This window comes from Zonotrichia albicollis, chromosome 18, assembly GCF_047830755.1.
Source record: "Zonotrichia albicollis isolate bZonAlb1 chromosome 18, bZonAlb1.hap1, whole genome shotgun sequence".
Classification (NCBI taxonomy): Eukaryota; Metazoa; Chordata; class Aves; order Passeriformes; family Passerellidae; genus Zonotrichia; species Zonotrichia albicollis.
The window spans coordinates 3,147,300-3,166,230 of NC_133836.1; the positions used below are offsets into that span (position 1 = coordinate 3,147,300).

Below are 18,931 nucleotides of genomic sequence, written 5' to 3' on the forward strand. Positions count from 1 at the left end.
CCTTGGCTGCAAGTCCCTCAAGATTTAAACAACTCCTCCAGCAGCTGCCACAGATTCCAGGTGGGAATCAGGAATTTGCACAGGGGACACCTGGGAGCCCTCCCCCACCAGGGCTCTCCAGCTTTCCCAGCAGGAATTGATGCCAGACAGTGAAGAAAAGGGAGGATTTTCAGGAATGCAAGTGAGGCTCTTCCACCAAGTTTGGATGTTTACTATTGGCCATGGAAAGACCAAAATTCCCATTGTTTTGTTACTAATGCCAGTGAAGTTCCTCAGGGAAACCCCACCCAACAAGACAGCATTTGGAAATTTATTTAAATGAGAAATGTCCTTTAAAACCATTTATAGCAAGCATTAATTGGCACAACAGCTACAATAAAGGGCCATTAAGTGTTCCTAAATTTAAACTGCTGCTGCTTTTGATTTGGTTTAATTTTATCTGCAATCCATAAATAGATGAGTTCTATTTAGACAAAACACCTGATAAAGCAGGACTGAGGTGAAATGCTCTTTTTATTTTGAGGCAGATCCCATCAACCACGAATCCTTCCCATTTTTTCCATGACTAAAACACCTTTGGAAGGCTTTGCTCAGAGCTGATCCACAGATTTCCATCACACTCTCACCATGAAACACAAAATCCAAAGAGTAAAGTCAAAATTTTGTGGTATTACTCACCAAAACTTGAAGTTCCTTTTCCAAAGAATCTTTAACTTGATTTACTGCACTCAAGTTTTTCTCAAATTCAAGAAGCTTTTGCTCTTTGCCCTGCAGTTCTTTGGCCAAATTACTGGCCTAACAAAGGTGATGAAATGGAGTAAAATAAAATGAGAAACATGAATGAAAAATTAACAAAATTAAAAGGTGAATCTGAAAGAAATAACTGTAATATCAAAATCACTCTAAGATGAAAAATAAAAGAAAATTAAGAAAAAACCATGATGGGTTAAGAGAGTGAAGCTGATTTCCACTGATGACTGCATACATCACAGCACTAATTGCATCTTGGAATAGATTTGAAATCATTAAAATTGAGTTCTTTTGGCATTAATTGTGAATACATTTTTTAATGGCAGACATTTTTGAATACACTCACAATTCCAAAGTTTCAGCATTAGTTCAATCAGTACTTTTGGTTCATTTTTATTTGTGCTTCAATTGGCTGATCAGATCAATACACACACACAGGGAGGGAATCTCTGGACCACACCCAGTGCAGAAATCCAGTGTGGCCTCAAAAAGAGTCAAGGTAAAAATTTGATATTTTGGAACCACCTGTGAAGAGTTTAGGAAGGCTTTTTCCAGTTATTTCCCCACTACTCTTCGCTGCCATCAGCTTTACAGAGGTTTCATCCAAACCCAAGGAAAATCCTGCACCAAGTTGCAGCCTGTGCCCCAAAGTGCCAAACCCATCCCTGCAGAGCCTGGGCCTAAAGAAAAGCTCCACCAGGATTTTCTGTGCTTTCTTTTGTTTTGAAAGCCTCTCCCATCACCTTGCCAGAGGAGGGGAAAGGTAATGAAGGAAATGTTTCCCCCTGAGTCCCAAATCCCCTTGTCTATCCCCAAAGGTTAAAGCCCTAGGGTGTGTGGACCCTCTCCCAAACCAGCCAACAACTTTTCCACAACAGGAAGATTTCAGCACAGACACGCCCAGATCTGCAGCAAGGAGGTGCAGAAGGAATTATTTCCTTTTGCAAAGCCTGTTGAGACAGGACCCAGTTCCTGCTCCTCTAAACCTCCTCAGATGGTCCCAAGATACACCTTCAGGAAAACTCCTTTTTTCTGTGATGTATTTCCTATAGCAGATTAAAAGGGTACAAATGTAAAATAAAAGCAAAAGAAAACCAAAAGGATGGATGTTGATACAAACCTGGCTAATTCCATCACCCTTCTCAGTCTCTAAAGTCTGAATTTGTTTCTCAGCTGCCTCAAGCTGCTTGCTAAGTTTCTCGATTTCCAATTTACCTTCAGAATTGGCTTTCTCAAGTGCAGCAAGGTCCAAAAGCTTTTCTTCAGCAGCTTTGATCTGTGGTGTAAGACTATCAATAACTTTGGTTTGTTCATTGCACTTGGCTTGCAGTACCTCTAGCTCCTTTACCTTTATCTCAGCTTCCTGCAATTTGTTTAAAGTGTCTTCCATTTCTACAAGGTGCTGATCTTCCACACTTTCCAGTTTGGTCTTCAGGCTTTCCAGGTTTTGCTCTTTCTCCTCCGTGACTGCCACCAGTTTGGCTTTCAGGGACTCGATCTCTTTCAGGTGCTGAGATCTCTCATTTTCCTGCTTCAGTTTTAGATTTGCCATTTCATTCTCATAGTCTAATTTCATCTTCTCAATCTGAGTCTTTAACTCAGCGAATTCTGCAGTCTGAGCCCCAACACCTTTGCTGAAAGAAACTTTCAGCTCTTCCATTGCTTGCTGATGGGAGGCGATTGCAGATTCCAGCTTGGACTTCCACAGCTCAATCACATCAGAATTCTCCTTGTTGGCATGGTCAAGCTTGCTTTTCAAGGATTCATTTTCCTTTGCCATCCTCTCATTTGAAGCTGAAAGGGATTTGATCTCTTTCTGCAAGGCTTCCTCACTGAGGCCAAACTTCTCCTTCAGCGAGTTCATCTCGTTCTGGTGCTCTTTGCCAGCTGCTGCCATTTTTTCTTGCAAAGAGCTGATTTCTTGGAGCAGGGAGAGGGAAGTGTCCACGTCGTCCATGGGCTTGCTGGAATCCAGCCTCCCTCGGAGCTCAGCCACCTCCTTCACCCTCAGGGCCAGGTCCCTCTCCAGCTCCATGATCCGGGACTTCTCTGACACCGTGGCCACCTGTGATCAACAGCATTTTGAGAAAAGAAGAATTATAAAAGACACATTTCACACAGAGACACTCAGGCCTTGTGGAAAAGCTTCCACCGAGCGTTGCAAATTGCTTCACAAAGGGAAAAATGTCCACAGTTCATGTGACAAACATCTTTTATTGTCTATAAATATAGAATTTACTAAAATTTGTTCTTCTGGTAGTATCTAGAAATAAATTACTAAAAAATTTACAAACTACCCGGATGGGTATTATCAATGATTAACAAAATGTTCCTCAGAACCATTTTAAGGCAGACTGGAAAAGAATGGAGAATCTTGAGGTCTTTGTTGAAATCATTTCTTCCAAATTCATCTCACACCAGCTATAAGACTGTCAGAAATTGATAAACACATTTTGAATTGATAAATCCTCTGAAATCCCTTCTATATCTGCTTCTCTCTAAAAAAGTGTCCTGGCACTATCTGAGCTTTTCACTGACTGCTGGAGCAGTTTTTGCTACAGAAAAGCTCCCAGAATTAATTCTAATTAGGAAGTTATTTTTTTGACCTCCTGGAAAAGATATCACTTACCCACAGCTGCCCTTTAAAAGTACTTATTACACATTAAATTGTTGGTTTTATATTCATCCTGGGTTTCTTAATTCATCATACCTGACCTTCAAGAAAATCCCCATGTGTGAGCATGAATGTATGTGTGTGTGTGTATATATCTATTTTTATTTAAAAATTGACATCTGCTGCACTTCTGACTTGGTCAGTAATATTCTGACAGGCAGCAGTATTACTAATTACTGAGATAATCATTAAAAGATTATATCATTAGTGGGGAAAAAAAGAGCTGAAAAGCCACTGCAAACTATGATTTAGCAAAGCAAACAGTGCAGCAGCTACTGCAGAGCTCAGGAACCAAGCCCCAAATACTGTTTGTGTTAAAGGGACTGGCATGTTCAGTCTTAGGTTTTTGGGGTTTAATGAACTATAAACTTTTTTAATAAACTTTGGGGTTTAATGTCCTAATTTTTAAAATGAGCTACTGAATATTCCCTTCTGTCAACTCGTGCTAATTGAATGTTCCTTTCTGTCAACTCATGATCCCATCTCGCTACTTTTGGATCCAAGGATTACTTTAGCAGTGTGAAGGCATCTTACCTGAGTTCTTGTACGAGTCACATGTCCAGGCACACACACACACCCCAGGGAAGCTCAAAATTAATCCTAATTTTTTACAGTGTTCCAGCTCTGGCTACGGCAGGAGCAAGGACCTGTTCCAGCACGTGTCACCCCCGGCTTTTGTGCCACCAGAAATCTTCCACAACACAGATCAGGCTCGTTATTCAAACAGGGAAAACCATTACCCTAGTGTCTTCTAACTCCCTCTGGAGTTTGTCAGCTTTGGTCTTTTCAAAGAGCAGGCTCTGTTCAAGCTCCTTAATGCGGGCATGCTCCAGTTTGGTCTGCGTCTGTTAGTGGAGAGGGAGAGGAAGAGAACACAACGGTGCCACCATCACATGCCAGCACGAGAGGAGGAGCCACATGCAGGCCGTGCTGCCAGAGCCTTCTCACAGGTGAGCAGAGAGGATGCAAGGGGGGGAAAATGGACAGGAAAATGCTGTGGATGAGGAGGATGGGCTGAAGGTGGGAATGGATGGGCGTGTGAAAATGAAATCAACCGTGTAAAATAAATAAATAAATAAAATGAACAGCAAACGGAGGAATGGGAACAAAAAAATAGTTTCATGCAGCTGAGTAGGAGTTATTTATCAGTACATGAAGTTTTCAGCACAAATTAGAATAGTTATGTCAAAAATATATAAATGTGCATATATCTCTGTTCCTGCTCTAACAGGATGGGAAGTCCCTTTCCTTATCATCCCACTACCTTTTCCTTTAATGCCTTTGGCTGATTTTATAAAAAATTACTCATTAACAAGGGGACAAAAATTCTCCTCTGAAACTCATGTGACAAATCAAAACTTTAACTTTCTTTTTTTGGTAGTAGCTGTCTCTAAGTCTCAGCCATAAAAATGCCTCTGGCCAAGAGCTGGGCACATGAAAGCTCCTCTGTCACTATGGTTTGAATTATCTGAACAGAAATAGAGAGAGAATGGCTGTCTGTAACTCTGTAACTCCAAAATCCTGCTCTGTTTCCCCCCTCTTCCCCTCTTTCAGGAAGGAAGCAAGCTACAAGATTCCTCAAAACCAGATAAAGTGAATCAGCCTGGTTGCTCTGCAGTTGTGGATGTCTAAATATATTGAAGAATATGTGGAAGTAAGAAAGCAGCAGGATCTTTGGAATTCTAACAGGTTCCTAAAGAGAAGCAGGAGACTGATGAACCCAAGTGAGCAGGTACCCCCTGCCTTTGCTAACAAACAGAATTTTTAGCAAGAACACAGAATATTTGGTATTCTGGCTTGATATTCACATAGTCCCTGAGGCCTGCAGGAGAACCTGAAGTTTGGGAGGTGCAGGGAAAGTCCAGCAGGTGATTCAAACCTGACCTGCACCTCTGATGTGGGGAAGAGAAGAAAATGAAAGAGAAATATCAAGATGGGGATGAGCTCCTTATCTGCTTCTCCAGACACAGAATTCCTTCTGGCAGCACCAAGTTCTTCCTTCCCAAAAGCATCCAGACACCCAAGGGGGTGAATTTTTTAAACAGTTGAAAAGTGTTGGCCATTTCTGTGGAGTTCTTGGTCCACAAAGACTTGGAAGTTGCTCCTTGGATCTGTTGATGTTTTCATTCTGTAGCAGGGCTGTTTCTCTCTCAGTGGAAGATCTTCAGGGTGTGACAGGCAAAAATGCTCCACAAGAACACAGATTATTGTTTTTCCTGCCCACAGCCTTTGAAAATGGAATTAAGTATTCTAAGGGAAATAATATTTAATAAGTGGCTACCATTCAGATTTCTCTCTGACACAGGTCAGTGTTAGTTTTGATCCACGACCAAATTTTAATTAAGTCTGAAAAACAATCTGCTTTAAAAGATGGAAATTCAAACCTTACTTGCTCTAATTCACCAAGGGGATCTACTAAAGCCCAAGAAATCCCAAATCTCATGGTTACAGAATTCCCCCTGTGTGCCTTTGGAATATGTAAGCTTAAGGTTTTTTATGCTACATAAAACCCAAACTCTTTGATCATTCATTTTACAGACAGTGCTTTCCTGCTCCAAAGATCAGACAGACCATCACTGATTACTGGGGTTTTTAAAATCTCATCTCTTATATACTACAAAGGCAAGTAAGTTAAAATCCTGCCAAAATGGAAATAAAAGATTAAAAAAGAATACTCCTGAGATCTTTGCTTGACACCTTTTTCCCAAATTAGAGATGAGAGATTATCCTTTAATCAAATCTGATTTCCAAGGGACAGTTTCCAGATTTACTGAGGTAAAAATCACTGAAAAATTTTGAACTGCTCCAATTTCTCTCCTGATGATGTGGAGAGAAATTCTTACTGATTATGGTTCCCTTTGAGGAAACCCAGAATTGTGAAGAGAGAGTACCCCAAAAAGAAGAAAATAATTTGATTGTAAATCTAAACTTGGATGGAAAAGAAAAGCAGGAAAGAAAAAAATACAGACAACAAGGCCAAAGGAATCATCTTCCCCTTCTCCAGAGCTTCACAGTCAGGGAGGTGATGTGGAAATGGGATTTTTACTCTGCCTTGAACCTCCCAGAATTCCACCCAAACTTGGAGGTTGGACATCAGCCTTTGGCAGCTCCTGTGTGCTCTGGCCATTCCTTCACTCCAGAACAAACCTCCCTGTGACATCTCCAAACTGGGAAATGGTGCTGAGGCCCCAGTTCCTGACCATCGGCTCTAGGATGGGCCAGGGCACCCTGCAGGCCCCTCGTGCTGGGACACAGCCCAGGACAGCACCAGGAGCAGGCAGGGGCAGCCTGGAAAGTCTCCCCTGGAGAGTGAAAATGTCCATTTTTAATGGAAACAGCACAACAGGGAAGTCAGGAGGAAAGATGGGATCAGAGAAGGAGTACACAAAACAAGAGGAAGGAAGGGCACATGCAGATTTATTTCTAACAAAGCATCAGCCTGATGGGAGACTGGAGGAGAAGCAGATCCCTGAGGGATCTCTGCAAAGGGAACCCCTAAGGATGCACAGCAGGATCCAGCTCTGGTCTTGAGAACTCCCTGTCTTGGTTGGGAATGCAACACAGGGATAATGCAACTGGGATAAATTCACCAGTAAAATTCCACTAATCTGAGTTAGGGAAGCAAGAGGGCTCCTTAAACATCTTGCATGGCCATTTCTGTTATCAAGTAACACATTTTTCCTACAGAATTTGAAGAGGAGCTACATGAAGAAACAGTAAAATCAGACAGCTTTGTAAAGTAATTGTTCAGTGGGTTTTAATCATGTTCCCCCTCAGCATTTCATACAGAAAAAAAGGAAACAAATATGGGAAGATGAAGAATAGACAGATATTTTCCCTTCAGAAAAATTGTCATCTATTGAGCAGGATCTCATAGGAGAGCAGGCAGGATTTTGTGAAGAAAACAGCAAAAATCCTACATTTAAATTAAGGCCACTTCAGGATGCTGGTCAGTCAAGTTCTGCAAGCCCCTGAGTGAGCTGCAAAGGCTGTGACCCTACAGACTCTAAAGCCACGCTGGCCTGGCTGCAGTTTGGTCATTACACACATTCTTCCCAAGAAATGTTGTAATTGCTCTGAAAGCAACATGCACACAGATACCAGAGTCAATGTCTCCAGAACAGATTATGCAGTTAGTGAATCAGTAAAAGCATTTTCTGCACACAATCTGTTAACATGGGATGTCTCTGCACATTGAAGTGCCCTCTTACATTTTCTGGGTCTTCCGAAATCTGCCTCTTTCGCTATCAGTAAAATTAAAAAACAAACAAACAAAAATGTTTCACCTGCAGACTCAGCACTGCCATTCCAACACAAACAACAGGAGAAATTCCATCAGCTTGAATTCAGTTTAAACCCCCAAGTTAAGCAGCTTGACAAACCAGAGTCTTTAGGATGGTTTGCCATGATTATCGATTGATTTAACAGAAAATAAAAAACTAAAATATTTCCATGGACTAAACAATAAAAGGAGAATTCTATGAAGAGTCTAGATAGGTATCTTAAAATGGATGGAAGACTAAAATAAAAGAAATGTTATATGAAATGAGTATTTTCCATATGGCTAGCACTTCAATCACAAATGCTTTATAGCAACACAGTTAAATAAGTTTGTACTTTAGGCTTCTGATTAGACAACAGAGTAGAGCAACTAAAATTATCCTACTTATTAATTGGAATTCTGGGATAAAAATTTGGCAGTGCTCAAATATCTGAGAGCAATCATTCCCTAAATGTTTCCTATTCTGACTGTGCAATAACACACTGTGCTGCAGCCCAACATTACAATCCTATAAACAACAGATAAAAGTTGCACACATTAATTGCTATTTAGATTTTATGTGCAAACTCTTCATTAATCAACCTTCCTTAAGGGAAGCACAGGAATTACTCAAGAAATGGATCAAAGGGGACAAGTTTTCAATATTCATTTTCAAAAGCATTAATATTAACTTGCAATTTTGCAACTTCAAAACAATTTTAATTTTGGTTAAACTTCTTAGTGGTTACTTTTAACAGCAAAAGGTAGAATTTTCTATGAATTAATTTAATTTCTCTAAATAACTACACCCTTTCCATAGCACAGCCTTTGCTAAAGTGTGTAACTGAATTTGGGGTGCAATCCTGCAGTTTTGGGACAATTGGCTTACTAAAGGACTGCAGAAATGGGTATCATTTTCATGTGGCTGGACCAGGACTGCATCTTTTAATGATTCCTGCCCTCCTGGGTATCCCTTTTACAAAGCTGGAGATATTTTACCTCTAGGTCTCCTTTGGTAATGGATTCTTCTTCCACACGGAACTGAAGGTCTTCAACTTTCCTGTGGGGACAACTCATTAAAATTCAGGTAATTTTGGAAGCAAATGCTTGCAAGCTCACTTTTCAGTGGAAATCAGAATGACAGTGACAACATTCCCATTGTAGCAGCAAAGTGCAAGGAACATTAAGGAGAAATTTCTCACAGGAAGCACCAGAGGGAGGGAAATTTCTGTCCTTAAAACACCACCAGTGCCAAAGCAAGGCATCACTACTCCTGCAGCTCTTAAGAGGGCATTTTGTATTAGAACCCTTGAAATCCTCATTGATTCTCTCCTTTTGTCACCCTTCTGGATGATCTGAGGTGACCTAAATCAGCAGTTTGATCTCACACTCTATCTATTCTACCGTTCATGTAGGAAACTGCCAGAAATTCAGGACACATCCAAGGGATCCACAGGACTTCAAGATGTCACAGACTCCAGCACTGAGAAACGTGTCTGGATCAGGATGAACAGCAAGATGCACAGGGGACACAAGAAGAACATTAATTACACTAATGAGGACAGTCTGGGGTTACCTTTTCTCCTCCTCCAGCTGATTGAGGAGCTCCACCTTCTCCCTGTCAGCTGCCTCCACCATGGCTCGGAGCTGGTCCATTTTTGCCTCCATCTCCAGCACGTGCTGATCAGGAAGAGGAATAAAACCAAGATTTACTAAGCTGGGAAATACAAGAATTTTTTCAAAGTTATGTACCTGTACCTCAGTAGCCAGGATTTGGTGAAGTGATGGGCCAAGTGACAGGAATGTTATCAAATATGGACATGAGCAAAGACTGCAGTGAAGTTCAACAAAAACCAGTTAAATCCAGCAGACCTGGCATCTCATCAGGCCAAAGATCCCACAAGGGACATCTCACAGGTATGGATAATTTTACTTTTAGCACAGCACCTCTTACTCCCAGCCCTTTCCAGTAGCAAAAGCCCATTTGGAGGTCAAGGCCGTGGTGTAACTCTGTTCCAGAGGAACACAAACTCCCTCACCCGGTCGTGCCCATCGCGAACCAGAGCCAACTCCTGCTCGATCTCCCCGACGTGGCTCGTTGCTTTTGCAACTTCTGCCCTCTCCAGGTCCCTTTCTGCCAGGAGCTGCTCAATGTGCTGCTGCTTCTCCTTCAGGGCCTCCTGGAGGGCTGTGGTGCCCGAAATTTTTCTTGCATAGCGGGAAGAGGTTTCTGTCAACTTCACAAAATAAATGAGTTAAAAATCATTCTGCACCAAGAGAAAGGAAACAGGGGTGGAGTGGGCACCTCCAGATCCACAAACACAGGGTTAGTAGAGCAAATGCTTTCTGTGACCTACTGGACCTTCTCCTTTTACACTTAAATTAATTTTCCAGAATTTAACAGTGGCCACCACACAGCCCTGTAAGGAGGAGCAGCCAGGAGGGATGAAGTGAAAATAAAAGGCCTCAGTTGAAGGTGTAGACTCACACAAAGGCTGGTCAGGATGCTCCTGAGCATCTTTTTGCATTAAAAAAAGAAAGGCAGCTTTCTAGCAAGCGAAAAACATCATGTCTCTAATTAACAGGTCATTATCTTGGGTCACCAGCAGCAGTCCAACACTTCCAAATGCTCCATGAAAAGCTTTGGGAACTCCCACCAGCATCTGGCACCTCTACCATGGCAAAAGGGCCAGGATGAAGAGCAATTACCCTGACCTTACAGCTAAAACCTTCTGAAGAACAACAGCTGCATAAAAAATAAAATATATGCTTCTATCACTTGGAATTAAATTACTTCTCGGAAAAGGATCAGCAATATTAAATTTCAAGAATGCAGATTAAAATTAATCAGGAGAATTGTAGCTAAAAAGAAAACAGGCTTTCATTGACCTTGCCCCACTGAATGGAGTCAGTACCAGGGAAAATTCATTATGGCCCTACCAGCTACACCCTCATGAGTTCCTGAGCTAGCAGGGAAGGTAAATAAATTAAAATTATGAAGTGAGCAATAGTTATGAAAACAGCAAAAACTGAAAAAAAAATCCAGTGCTGTTCATAAAACCTGTCTTTACCAGCTGAGAAATTTGCCTAAGTATTAAATGAGAATGACAGCTCAGTTAGTTTTTAAAAAAACCCCAAATCATGAAGATCTGCTGTTGCATCCTTTAGCTCTGCCTAATCCCCCAGATCAGGAGCAGGATCCTTGCAGAGATGCAAACACTGAACAGCTGCCAGCCTGGGGAGCTGGCACTGCCCCCAGCCCCAGCTGAGGGCACAGCAGGGATTTCTGTCCTGCAGCTCCTGCCAGCCTGGAGCCCACCCTGCACCCTGAAATCCACTGCTGGTCCCTCCCAGCACCAGCCAGAACAAACCACACTCACTCTGATGCTGCACTGGTTGTTTCACACCCTCCCTGTTTCTAGAAAAAATCCCATTGCAGAGTGTATTGCTTTCTAAGAGTTTTAGGTGTTCAAATCACCCTTCACTCCCAACTGCAAAACAAATCCAAAACTGTTCAGAGAAGCATCAGCTTCCTTCAGACCCAGCAATAAACACCAATTGCATCAGACAGCCCCTTAAATCAATGGATCACCTACTCTGACAGCTGCTTTTATTACTGAGGAAAAAGAAAATAGAAACAGCCCTGAACAACGGAGCAATCCATGTAAGAGGCAGAAATCTCCAGAGAAGTTTCAGTTTTCCTAGAAACTGAAGCAGGAAAAGTCTGCTGGGTCAAACCTGATTACAGGAAATCTCGTTTCCCCAGCAGCTTAACTTTTAAAGAAAAAGTCTCAGAGTTATTTGGACAATCCTTTTAACTTGGATGGCCACCAAATGTTCACCCTGCCTGAGAAAGCTGGAATTTTAATTCCAGATATAATGGATTACAGCAGCTTTGTATTTTATGACCTAAATCATGCAAAATCCCTGGGACACAACAAAATAAGCAAACAGATTTTAGACACTCACAAGGTGTAACTTGGGGGATCACAGCACATGGAATGAAGCATTTGGTGCCACGTGTTGGTGCTGTGATCCCAAACTAGAGGGCACTCTGCAGCTGCAAGTGCAACTTCCAGAATGGATTAAGTGATGAAGTCCCACTGTTTGTGCCAAATAAAAATCCTTTTTGTGGCCAGGTATTAACCCTGGTGCCCTGACCGACTGCTGACCTCGGGTAATCTGCTTCAGTCCTGCAGGAGCAGGGGAAGTCACCTCTGGGCACCTGCTGGTCAGTGGGACAGTGGGACAGGTGCCTGCTCCACAGCACTGGGAGTCACTCCTTCCTAATTACATCTATCTATGGCCTGTGGTTTAAAAAAAAAAAAAAAAAAGGAATAAGCTAGAGTGACTGTGGAAAAATCCAATTATTTCTATGTTTTCAATTGCCATAAAAGAGACTTCTCAAAATTCAGCCTTCCCAGATTTCCATTTTACTGCTGCAACCCAAGATTAGGACATTTATGTAACAGAGCAACTTCAAAAGAATCCATAGTAAGTGTATTAGGTGGAATTAGTACCGTGTTAGATTTCACCTGAGCCACTGCACTTGGCAACACTCAGCCTTTATGAATTTATAGGATTAAAACCAAATCTAAAAGAAAAGAAAGAGGCTTCTTGTCAGCAGAGACTTGGAAATTGCTCCTGCTGCATTTCTCAGCTGACTCATCTCTTGAACAGCAAAAGGAAATTTGGAACATTTTAGCCAACGTGAAGCTTCCTGCTCAAACAAACCGAGTGTGACATCTGGAAGCTTCAGAAAATGAATTAAATGCAGATTGCTGTCACAGACACATTTTATGAAAAATCCTTTCCTTAGGATTTTTTCTCCTGAGAAGCTGAGAGGCCTCAGGAACAAAATGCAAACATTGATTATCTGCTGCTGTGGAATGCAACAGGCGCATCTGGGATTGGTCTCATGTGGTTGTTTCTAATTAATGGCCAATCACAGTCCAGCTGTCCAGTCACAAGACTTTGTTATCATTTTTTCTATTCCTTGCTAGCCTTCTGATGAAATCCTTTCTTCTATTCTTTTAGTATAGTTTTAATATCATATATATCATCAAATAATAAATCATGGAGTCTGAAACATGGAGTCAGATCCTTGTCTCTGTGAGCACCCTGTGAACACCATCACAGACTGCAGCCAGAGAAATCAGCTGGCATCCTAAGCCCCTTTCTTACTGCAACCACTCTGTTAGCTTCAATGAAATATTCAACTGTTCAGCTGCTCTCCAGGGCTAGCTAAGATTTCCTTCCTTCGTGCATGCTTTGGAGGAGGAGGAGCACCGAGAACCGGCGGGGCCCGGCCGGGCTGGGCGGGAGGGAGGGAGGAAGAGAGGGAGGGGCAGCATGCGAAGGGAAAATCAGCTTACGAGTCCTGTGCGGCTGGGCTTGCTGCTTACGGAGGAGGCCACGGAGCTGAGCGAGCTCAGCGAGGAGGCGCTGGGGCTGCGCTTCAGGGCCGTGGGCGTGGGCAGCACCTTGCGCACGGCGGGCTTGGCCTTGGCCGGCGTGGTGGAGGGGAAGCCGATCTTGGTCACCTTGTGCACCGGGGCAAAGAGCCCGTACTTGGGCTGGCACTGGAAATACCTGCCGAGGGCAAAGCAAGCACAGGAGAGAGGGAATTCACTTCTTTTCTGGGTTTGTGGAGAGTTCTACGTCAGGAATGTGAATTCTTGGACTGCAATTCTATTTAACACCCGTTTGGGAAAGGGGCTTTGAGAGTCTCAAGCAGCACGATCACATCAGACTTCAGAAATTCAGAGTAAACAGCGCAGCTCCAGTGCCTAAAAAATTCCATTCAGATGCAGTTTTATATCCACAGCTTTTCCCTTCATCACATTCCTCTGAGCTGCCAACAGATGTGATGGCTCAGAGTTAAAAATAGAAATCAGCTTTTAATTAAATCAAGTAGTTTTATATTTTATTACATACATACCATTTATGTATATTTGATGATACAGAACATATATCTTTGGTTAAATATAGACAAAAGCCACTTATAATTTTAAGCTGTGATCAGCTATGTTAAGGTGAGATAATCTTTGTAAAACCTCTTTTTAATGAGGTAAAAGACTATTCCTTATGGCAAATGAGAAAGAAAGTTAAATTGTGATGTGAATTAATGCCTTCTCATTGTGACACTGCTCCCATCTCTGCCAGGAGGCATCTGCTGGAACAGGGACTTCCAGCTCCTGGGATGCTCCAAGATTTCCCTTAAGCACAACAGAGATTTTCTTAAGTGAGCATTCCTTCCAAGCTGAGAAATCCAACAGGCATTTAAAAGAAGGAAATTGTGTTTTCCATTACCAGTCTATGAATAAAACTCCCATGGGAGGAGAGCTCAGCTCATCCCACGAACGTGAGAGAAGCGTTGGCACCAGAGAGCTGAAACCACTGCTCACCAAAACCCTCCCCAGAGCAGCAAAGGCAGATTTAGGATCCCTCCCTCCCTGGACTGAAAACCTCATGGAAGACATAAAAACCCACCAGAGAACACAGAGAAAAATCTGACAATAACTCTGGGGATGCACCAACCTCGTGCCAGCCACAGCTCCATCGTTCTTGCCCAGGGGCTCGTCCAGCTCCACCCCACACCATTCTCCTTTAGCAAAGTCGGTTTCTCCCAGGAAACGAACGACTCCAGCTTTAGTTCCTCCAACCTAAAGCAGTGAGAAACACCTGCATTTAATGCTTTTCCAAATAAAACAACAAATTCCGTGAAAAAGCTTTTGGCATAACCCTGTTCACAAAGCACAGGAATGACATAACCAGTTCTTATTCCAAGCTATGCAATTTTTTGTCTATGAGCTTGTATTAATGTTGAACAAATACTGATCTTCACAACAAAAAATATGTTTAACAAGACATATATTTAACAAGACATATATTTAACAAGACATATATTTAACAAAAAATATATTGAACAGTATAACCAATGTTCTGAATGCAATAGGTTTGTGCTAGAGTTTCACATAAATTTCTACAGCAGATTAGGATTTCTAAGGTCTGTTTGCTTCTTGTTCTAATTCTGTGAGGAAAAATAAAAGAAATGAAATGACAAAAAATTCCTTTCATATTTTCTCTAAGGAATAATTTAGATAAACTACATAGTACAGCCCTCTTGTATTTAAAAGAACTGATATAAAGCACAATACAGAGCACTTGGCAACCCTGTAGATATAACCAGCAATTTGAATCCTTGGGGAGAGGAGAATCATTTTATCTTTTCTTCACTTTCAAGAATAAAAAGATCCAACCCAAACACTCCTAAATGAAAGCCTAGAAAGCAGAGTGGCTTTCAAACTTATCATATTAAATATTTACAGCCATTCCAATTACTGGCAATGTCTGTGAGCTCCAGCTTTTCCCAATACCCAGGGGACGGAAGAATTAAATTCAGTGGAGAAGGAAAAGGTGTTTTGTGGCTGCCACTTGCCAGGGAGAGCCACAGGGTTCCTGCAGCTCAGGAAGAAAACATGGTGTGCCCTAAATTTGTGCAAATCTGTTCACCTGCATCCAGCACGGTGAGAACAGGGACATGGAGATGGAAACCTCTTCAAGAGATTCACAGAATTCCAAATGGAAAATGCACCAAAGGTTTGAAAATGTCCATCTGTGTTTTCCAGCACACCTTGTACCACCAGGAATATTGTGAGGCCTTGGCAGAGAGCTTGACTGAAACTCTTATTAAAGACTGTGATTCTCCTTTTTATACACTAAAAAACAAATTAGTATTTCATATAATTTTTACAGCAGACATTCTGTTTCTTGGGGGAACTTCCCAGGGTTACTAGGGAAAAATTTCTATTTTTTCCCAGGATTACTAGAGAACAGCGAGCTCCTCATGCTGTAAATGAAGGAGCATTTACAAGAGAAAATTCACATTTTTCCAGCTGGGAAGAGCTCACTCATGAGGTCACCTGTGAGGAATTGGGGACTTTACATCTCCACAAAGTCCCAGGTCAGTGCCCAGGAGCTGCCACACACATTTGTGCTCCAGTGGCAAGATGAGGCTTTATCTGATGAGGAAAAATAATTCTAATCCACACAACCCTCAGAAAACCAGGGAGAATAATGAACTTTTTAAATATTCAAGTGAGAAAGGGGGCAGAGGCACCTCTTGCCCACATTTAAGGTGGCAGCTCCTCCTCTGTTATTAGAGACAATTCTGGAAGGACTGCAGGTCACCTTCAGATCCTGCTTTAAGTGGCACTGTAGCAAATTATTACTCTCCATGGAATAAAAACACACAAAGTTTACAGTTATCATGACAGCCTAATATAGTAACTCGTAGAACCTTTGGTATTTGGTGTTCTTGGCAGAGAACACACAAACAAGCACTAGGACTGGCTTAGAAAAAAAGAATTGTAACCTCCCAAAGAGTAACAGAGAATCCAAATCTCTGGCATGGTGGTGAGGAGGGAAAATAAAATACTGATAAAATAATCCCTGGGAAGAACTACCCCTGAAATGGCAGAGCTACTCAGACATTAGCTACTTTTTCTAGAGGGTAAATATCTTAAATACAAACATAAAAAGAAATTTTAACTGCACTATGAGCTCCAAATTCTCCTCCTTATTCCTTTTCTGGCCAGTTTGGGGAGGGGTTTTTGTCTCTTTAGGTGAAAAGACTGGTTAGCTCTGGTTAGAAGCTATTTCCCCACTCAAATTTGTTCTGTTTTCTACCTGATAAAACAAGAGTTAAATCAAAAGAGGCTCTACAAACCCATTTAAGAAATTAGAGAAGAAAACTGGAACAATGGCCCAGATAAGGAGGATCCTTCCCAAGACAAGAGTCAGGTTTGGGGGTGCACAGAGATCCCTCGAGCTCCTTTTCCACACCCCCTGAGCCCGACAATGGAATTTTCTCCCTGTTCCATGGTGTGTGTTTGTGTCTGTGGGGATTTCTTTAAACAAACCCCGATGAATGACCCAAACACAGGAGGGTGAGCGGGGTCAGTGAGGTGTCTGAGGCACTGAGGGGAACGGGATAAATCCTGCAGGGATTCCCAGGGACAGGAGAAGCTGCTGCAATCTGTGCCCTCCAACTCTGCACATCAGCCCCTAGGGAAGGGATGAAGTGATGCTGCCTCCAGGAAAACTCTCTGTAGAATTATTCTTCCTTTTCTGTTCCATACCTCAGCCCTGCTCATCTTCTGTGTTTATGTAAAAAATGGGAAGTTTATTATGAAGGGAGCACACTGAAACACAGCCTGGAGGAATTTGGCAGTGCCCAGAGCCCCTGCAGGGAGCCAGGACTGGGGCAGCCAGGAAATGCAGGAATTCAGCTGAGAATTCAGGAATTCAGCTCCCAGAGCAGATGGGAGGGAGAGGCTGCTCCACACCAGAGTCCCTGCAGGAGCAGCAGGGACTCCTCTGGTAACCATGGCACCTGGGTTATTTTCAACAGGACTCAAGGGAGGATGCCAAAGAATTTCTGCTTTTTTCCAAACCCAGTCCAGCTTCTTTGAATAAGCAGCTCCTCCATTTCTCTCTCTGCACATTCTGTGTGTCCTTACAAGAGCAGGAATTGGAAAACCCCGTGGCTGTAAAGTGCTCAGAGAATCAGTGAAGCTCTAGATGGGCAGTTTTGCTCAGGTTTAAGCAAAATCTTTCTAAATTTCAGCTTTAAAGACAGGTCAGCCTTCCAATCATTCACAGACATCTCTCCCAAAAATTGTATTTATCTCCAGCTGCAATTAGTACCTGTAAGTGACAACACCTGCCTTGAGAAGAAAATAATCATAATTTATTCCCTTGGTAGTACAATGTGAGGTGCTACTGCACAAGACAGCGTGCTAAAGGCTTTTCATGATGAAAGCTGCTGTACATATACAGAATTAATAGTGCCATAAATGGGAAAAAAGATCCTGACATGATTAAACTCAACTGTTCCAACCAATATGAAAAAAGAATTGGACTTACAGAGTATAGCAAATAGTATAGTATACTATATACATAGTATACTATGTATAGTAGTATACTATATACAAATAGTATAGTATTTCTGTTATAGAAAAATTATTTTTAAAAATTGAGAGAATTGCAGCAAAAAAGGTAAAAAACCCAACCCCAAACCAGCAGATCTACTTCCCAGTACTGCACGAAGGACTAAAATAAAAACCATCAGCTTCTAAAAGAAATAGGGAAAAAAAAATATTAAAAGGTTTCTGAAAGTTCTGTGAAAAACCAGAGCACAACTACCACAAAGACAGTTTTCCATGAGCTTCTTTCACGCTAAGGCAGGTCACTAAATAATGGATAGAGGAAAGAAGTGCCAGACGTTCCCTCAGTCAGTTCCCACACTCAGTGGAGTGAGGCTGGAAAACACAAAGCTGTGACACTGCAGAGAATCTGGGTTAGCCTGCAGGTCACGGTGAGGTGAGGAATCCTGCTTGGAACTCACTGGAGTTGTGTCAAACACACGCAAAAAGTGATTAAATTCCATTTATCCAGTTCTACCTGAGCTCACATGAATTTGCTGCCAGGTAAAGTGAAACAGCAAAGTGGGTTTGGAAACCTGGGGTGGTGAAAAAGCTCCTGGTGAAAGGACAGGGGGTGAACACGTCAGACCTTGTGAGAACCTTTGTGGAGCCACATTTCCAAAGATAAGGAGAAGCAGGAGACAAATAGACCAGTGTGATCCAGGGGGAAAAAAGAGAGATGGACTGAAAAATGAGAGTGATTTGAGCAGTGCTGGTGGAAAAGAGGACAGGCAGGGTCTGAATGCTGTCAGTGTAACAATAGCACTTATGGAAACCTGCCCAGAGAAGGTAAAAGGTGAATAACAGCTGCTCTGTCTCCCTTTCTGCCCGAGCATGAACTTGTGGTCACTCCTGAAAGCATCACTGGGCATTTCTGCATTTTCAGGACAATTCAGCACCACAATGTGCAGCACCTGGAAAAGCAAAACCCACACGGAGCCTTTGAACCACCCAGGATCCACTAATCAGGTTCTGACCAGAATCATCTTCCTCTTGTTTCTCCAGATTTGGCAGAACTGCTTCCAGCTGGCAACAGAAATTGTGTTTGATTTGTTCACCCCTTCACGGCCAGAGGGGACAAAGGGATCATCTCTGCTTCTCATGGAACAGGCCTTTACATTTCACCCAGGTCCACCTGTAATTAACCTTGTAACTGGCTAATTGCTGTGGGGATGTTTTAGCAGCAGAGCTGATATCCATCAGGAAACACCCAAACCTGGACTGGATTTGGCCTGGAGTCCTAAAGAGAGCAGGGAA

The 18,931-nt window shown here is 42.3% G+C and overlaps 1 protein-coding gene across 4 annotated transcripts in view; it reads right to left on the reverse strand.

Annotated features, from left to right (window-relative positions):
- Window positions 1-18,931, reverse strand: part of CLIP1 (CAP-Gly domain containing linker protein 1) — a 59,806-nt gene that overhangs the window by 21,212 nt on the left and 19,663 nt on the right. For 3 of the 4 annotated variants that reach the window (XM_074554274.1, XM_074554271.1, XM_074554272.1), the window contains exons 4-12: window positions 14,226-14,350; window positions 13,061-13,277; window positions 9,725-9,922; window positions 9,262-9,365; window positions 8,685-8,745; window positions 7,636-7,668; window positions 4,165-4,269; window positions 1,871-2,815; window positions 679-795 (exon numbers count right to left, since the gene is read on the reverse strand). In XM_074554274.1, the coding sequence (XP_074410375.1) occupies window positions 679-795; window positions 1,871-2,815; window positions 4,165-4,269; window positions 7,636-7,668; window positions 8,685-8,745; window positions 9,262-9,365; window positions 9,725-9,922; window positions 13,061-13,277; window positions 14,226-14,350 (1,905 nt within the window). The remainder of the gene's footprint in view (window positions 1-678; window positions 796-1,870; window positions 2,816-4,164; window positions 4,270-7,635; window positions 7,669-8,684; window positions 8,746-9,261; window positions 9,366-9,724; window positions 9,923-13,060; window positions 13,278-14,225; window positions 14,351-18,931) is intronic. The other variant, XM_074554273.1, reaches the window with a different exon arrangement.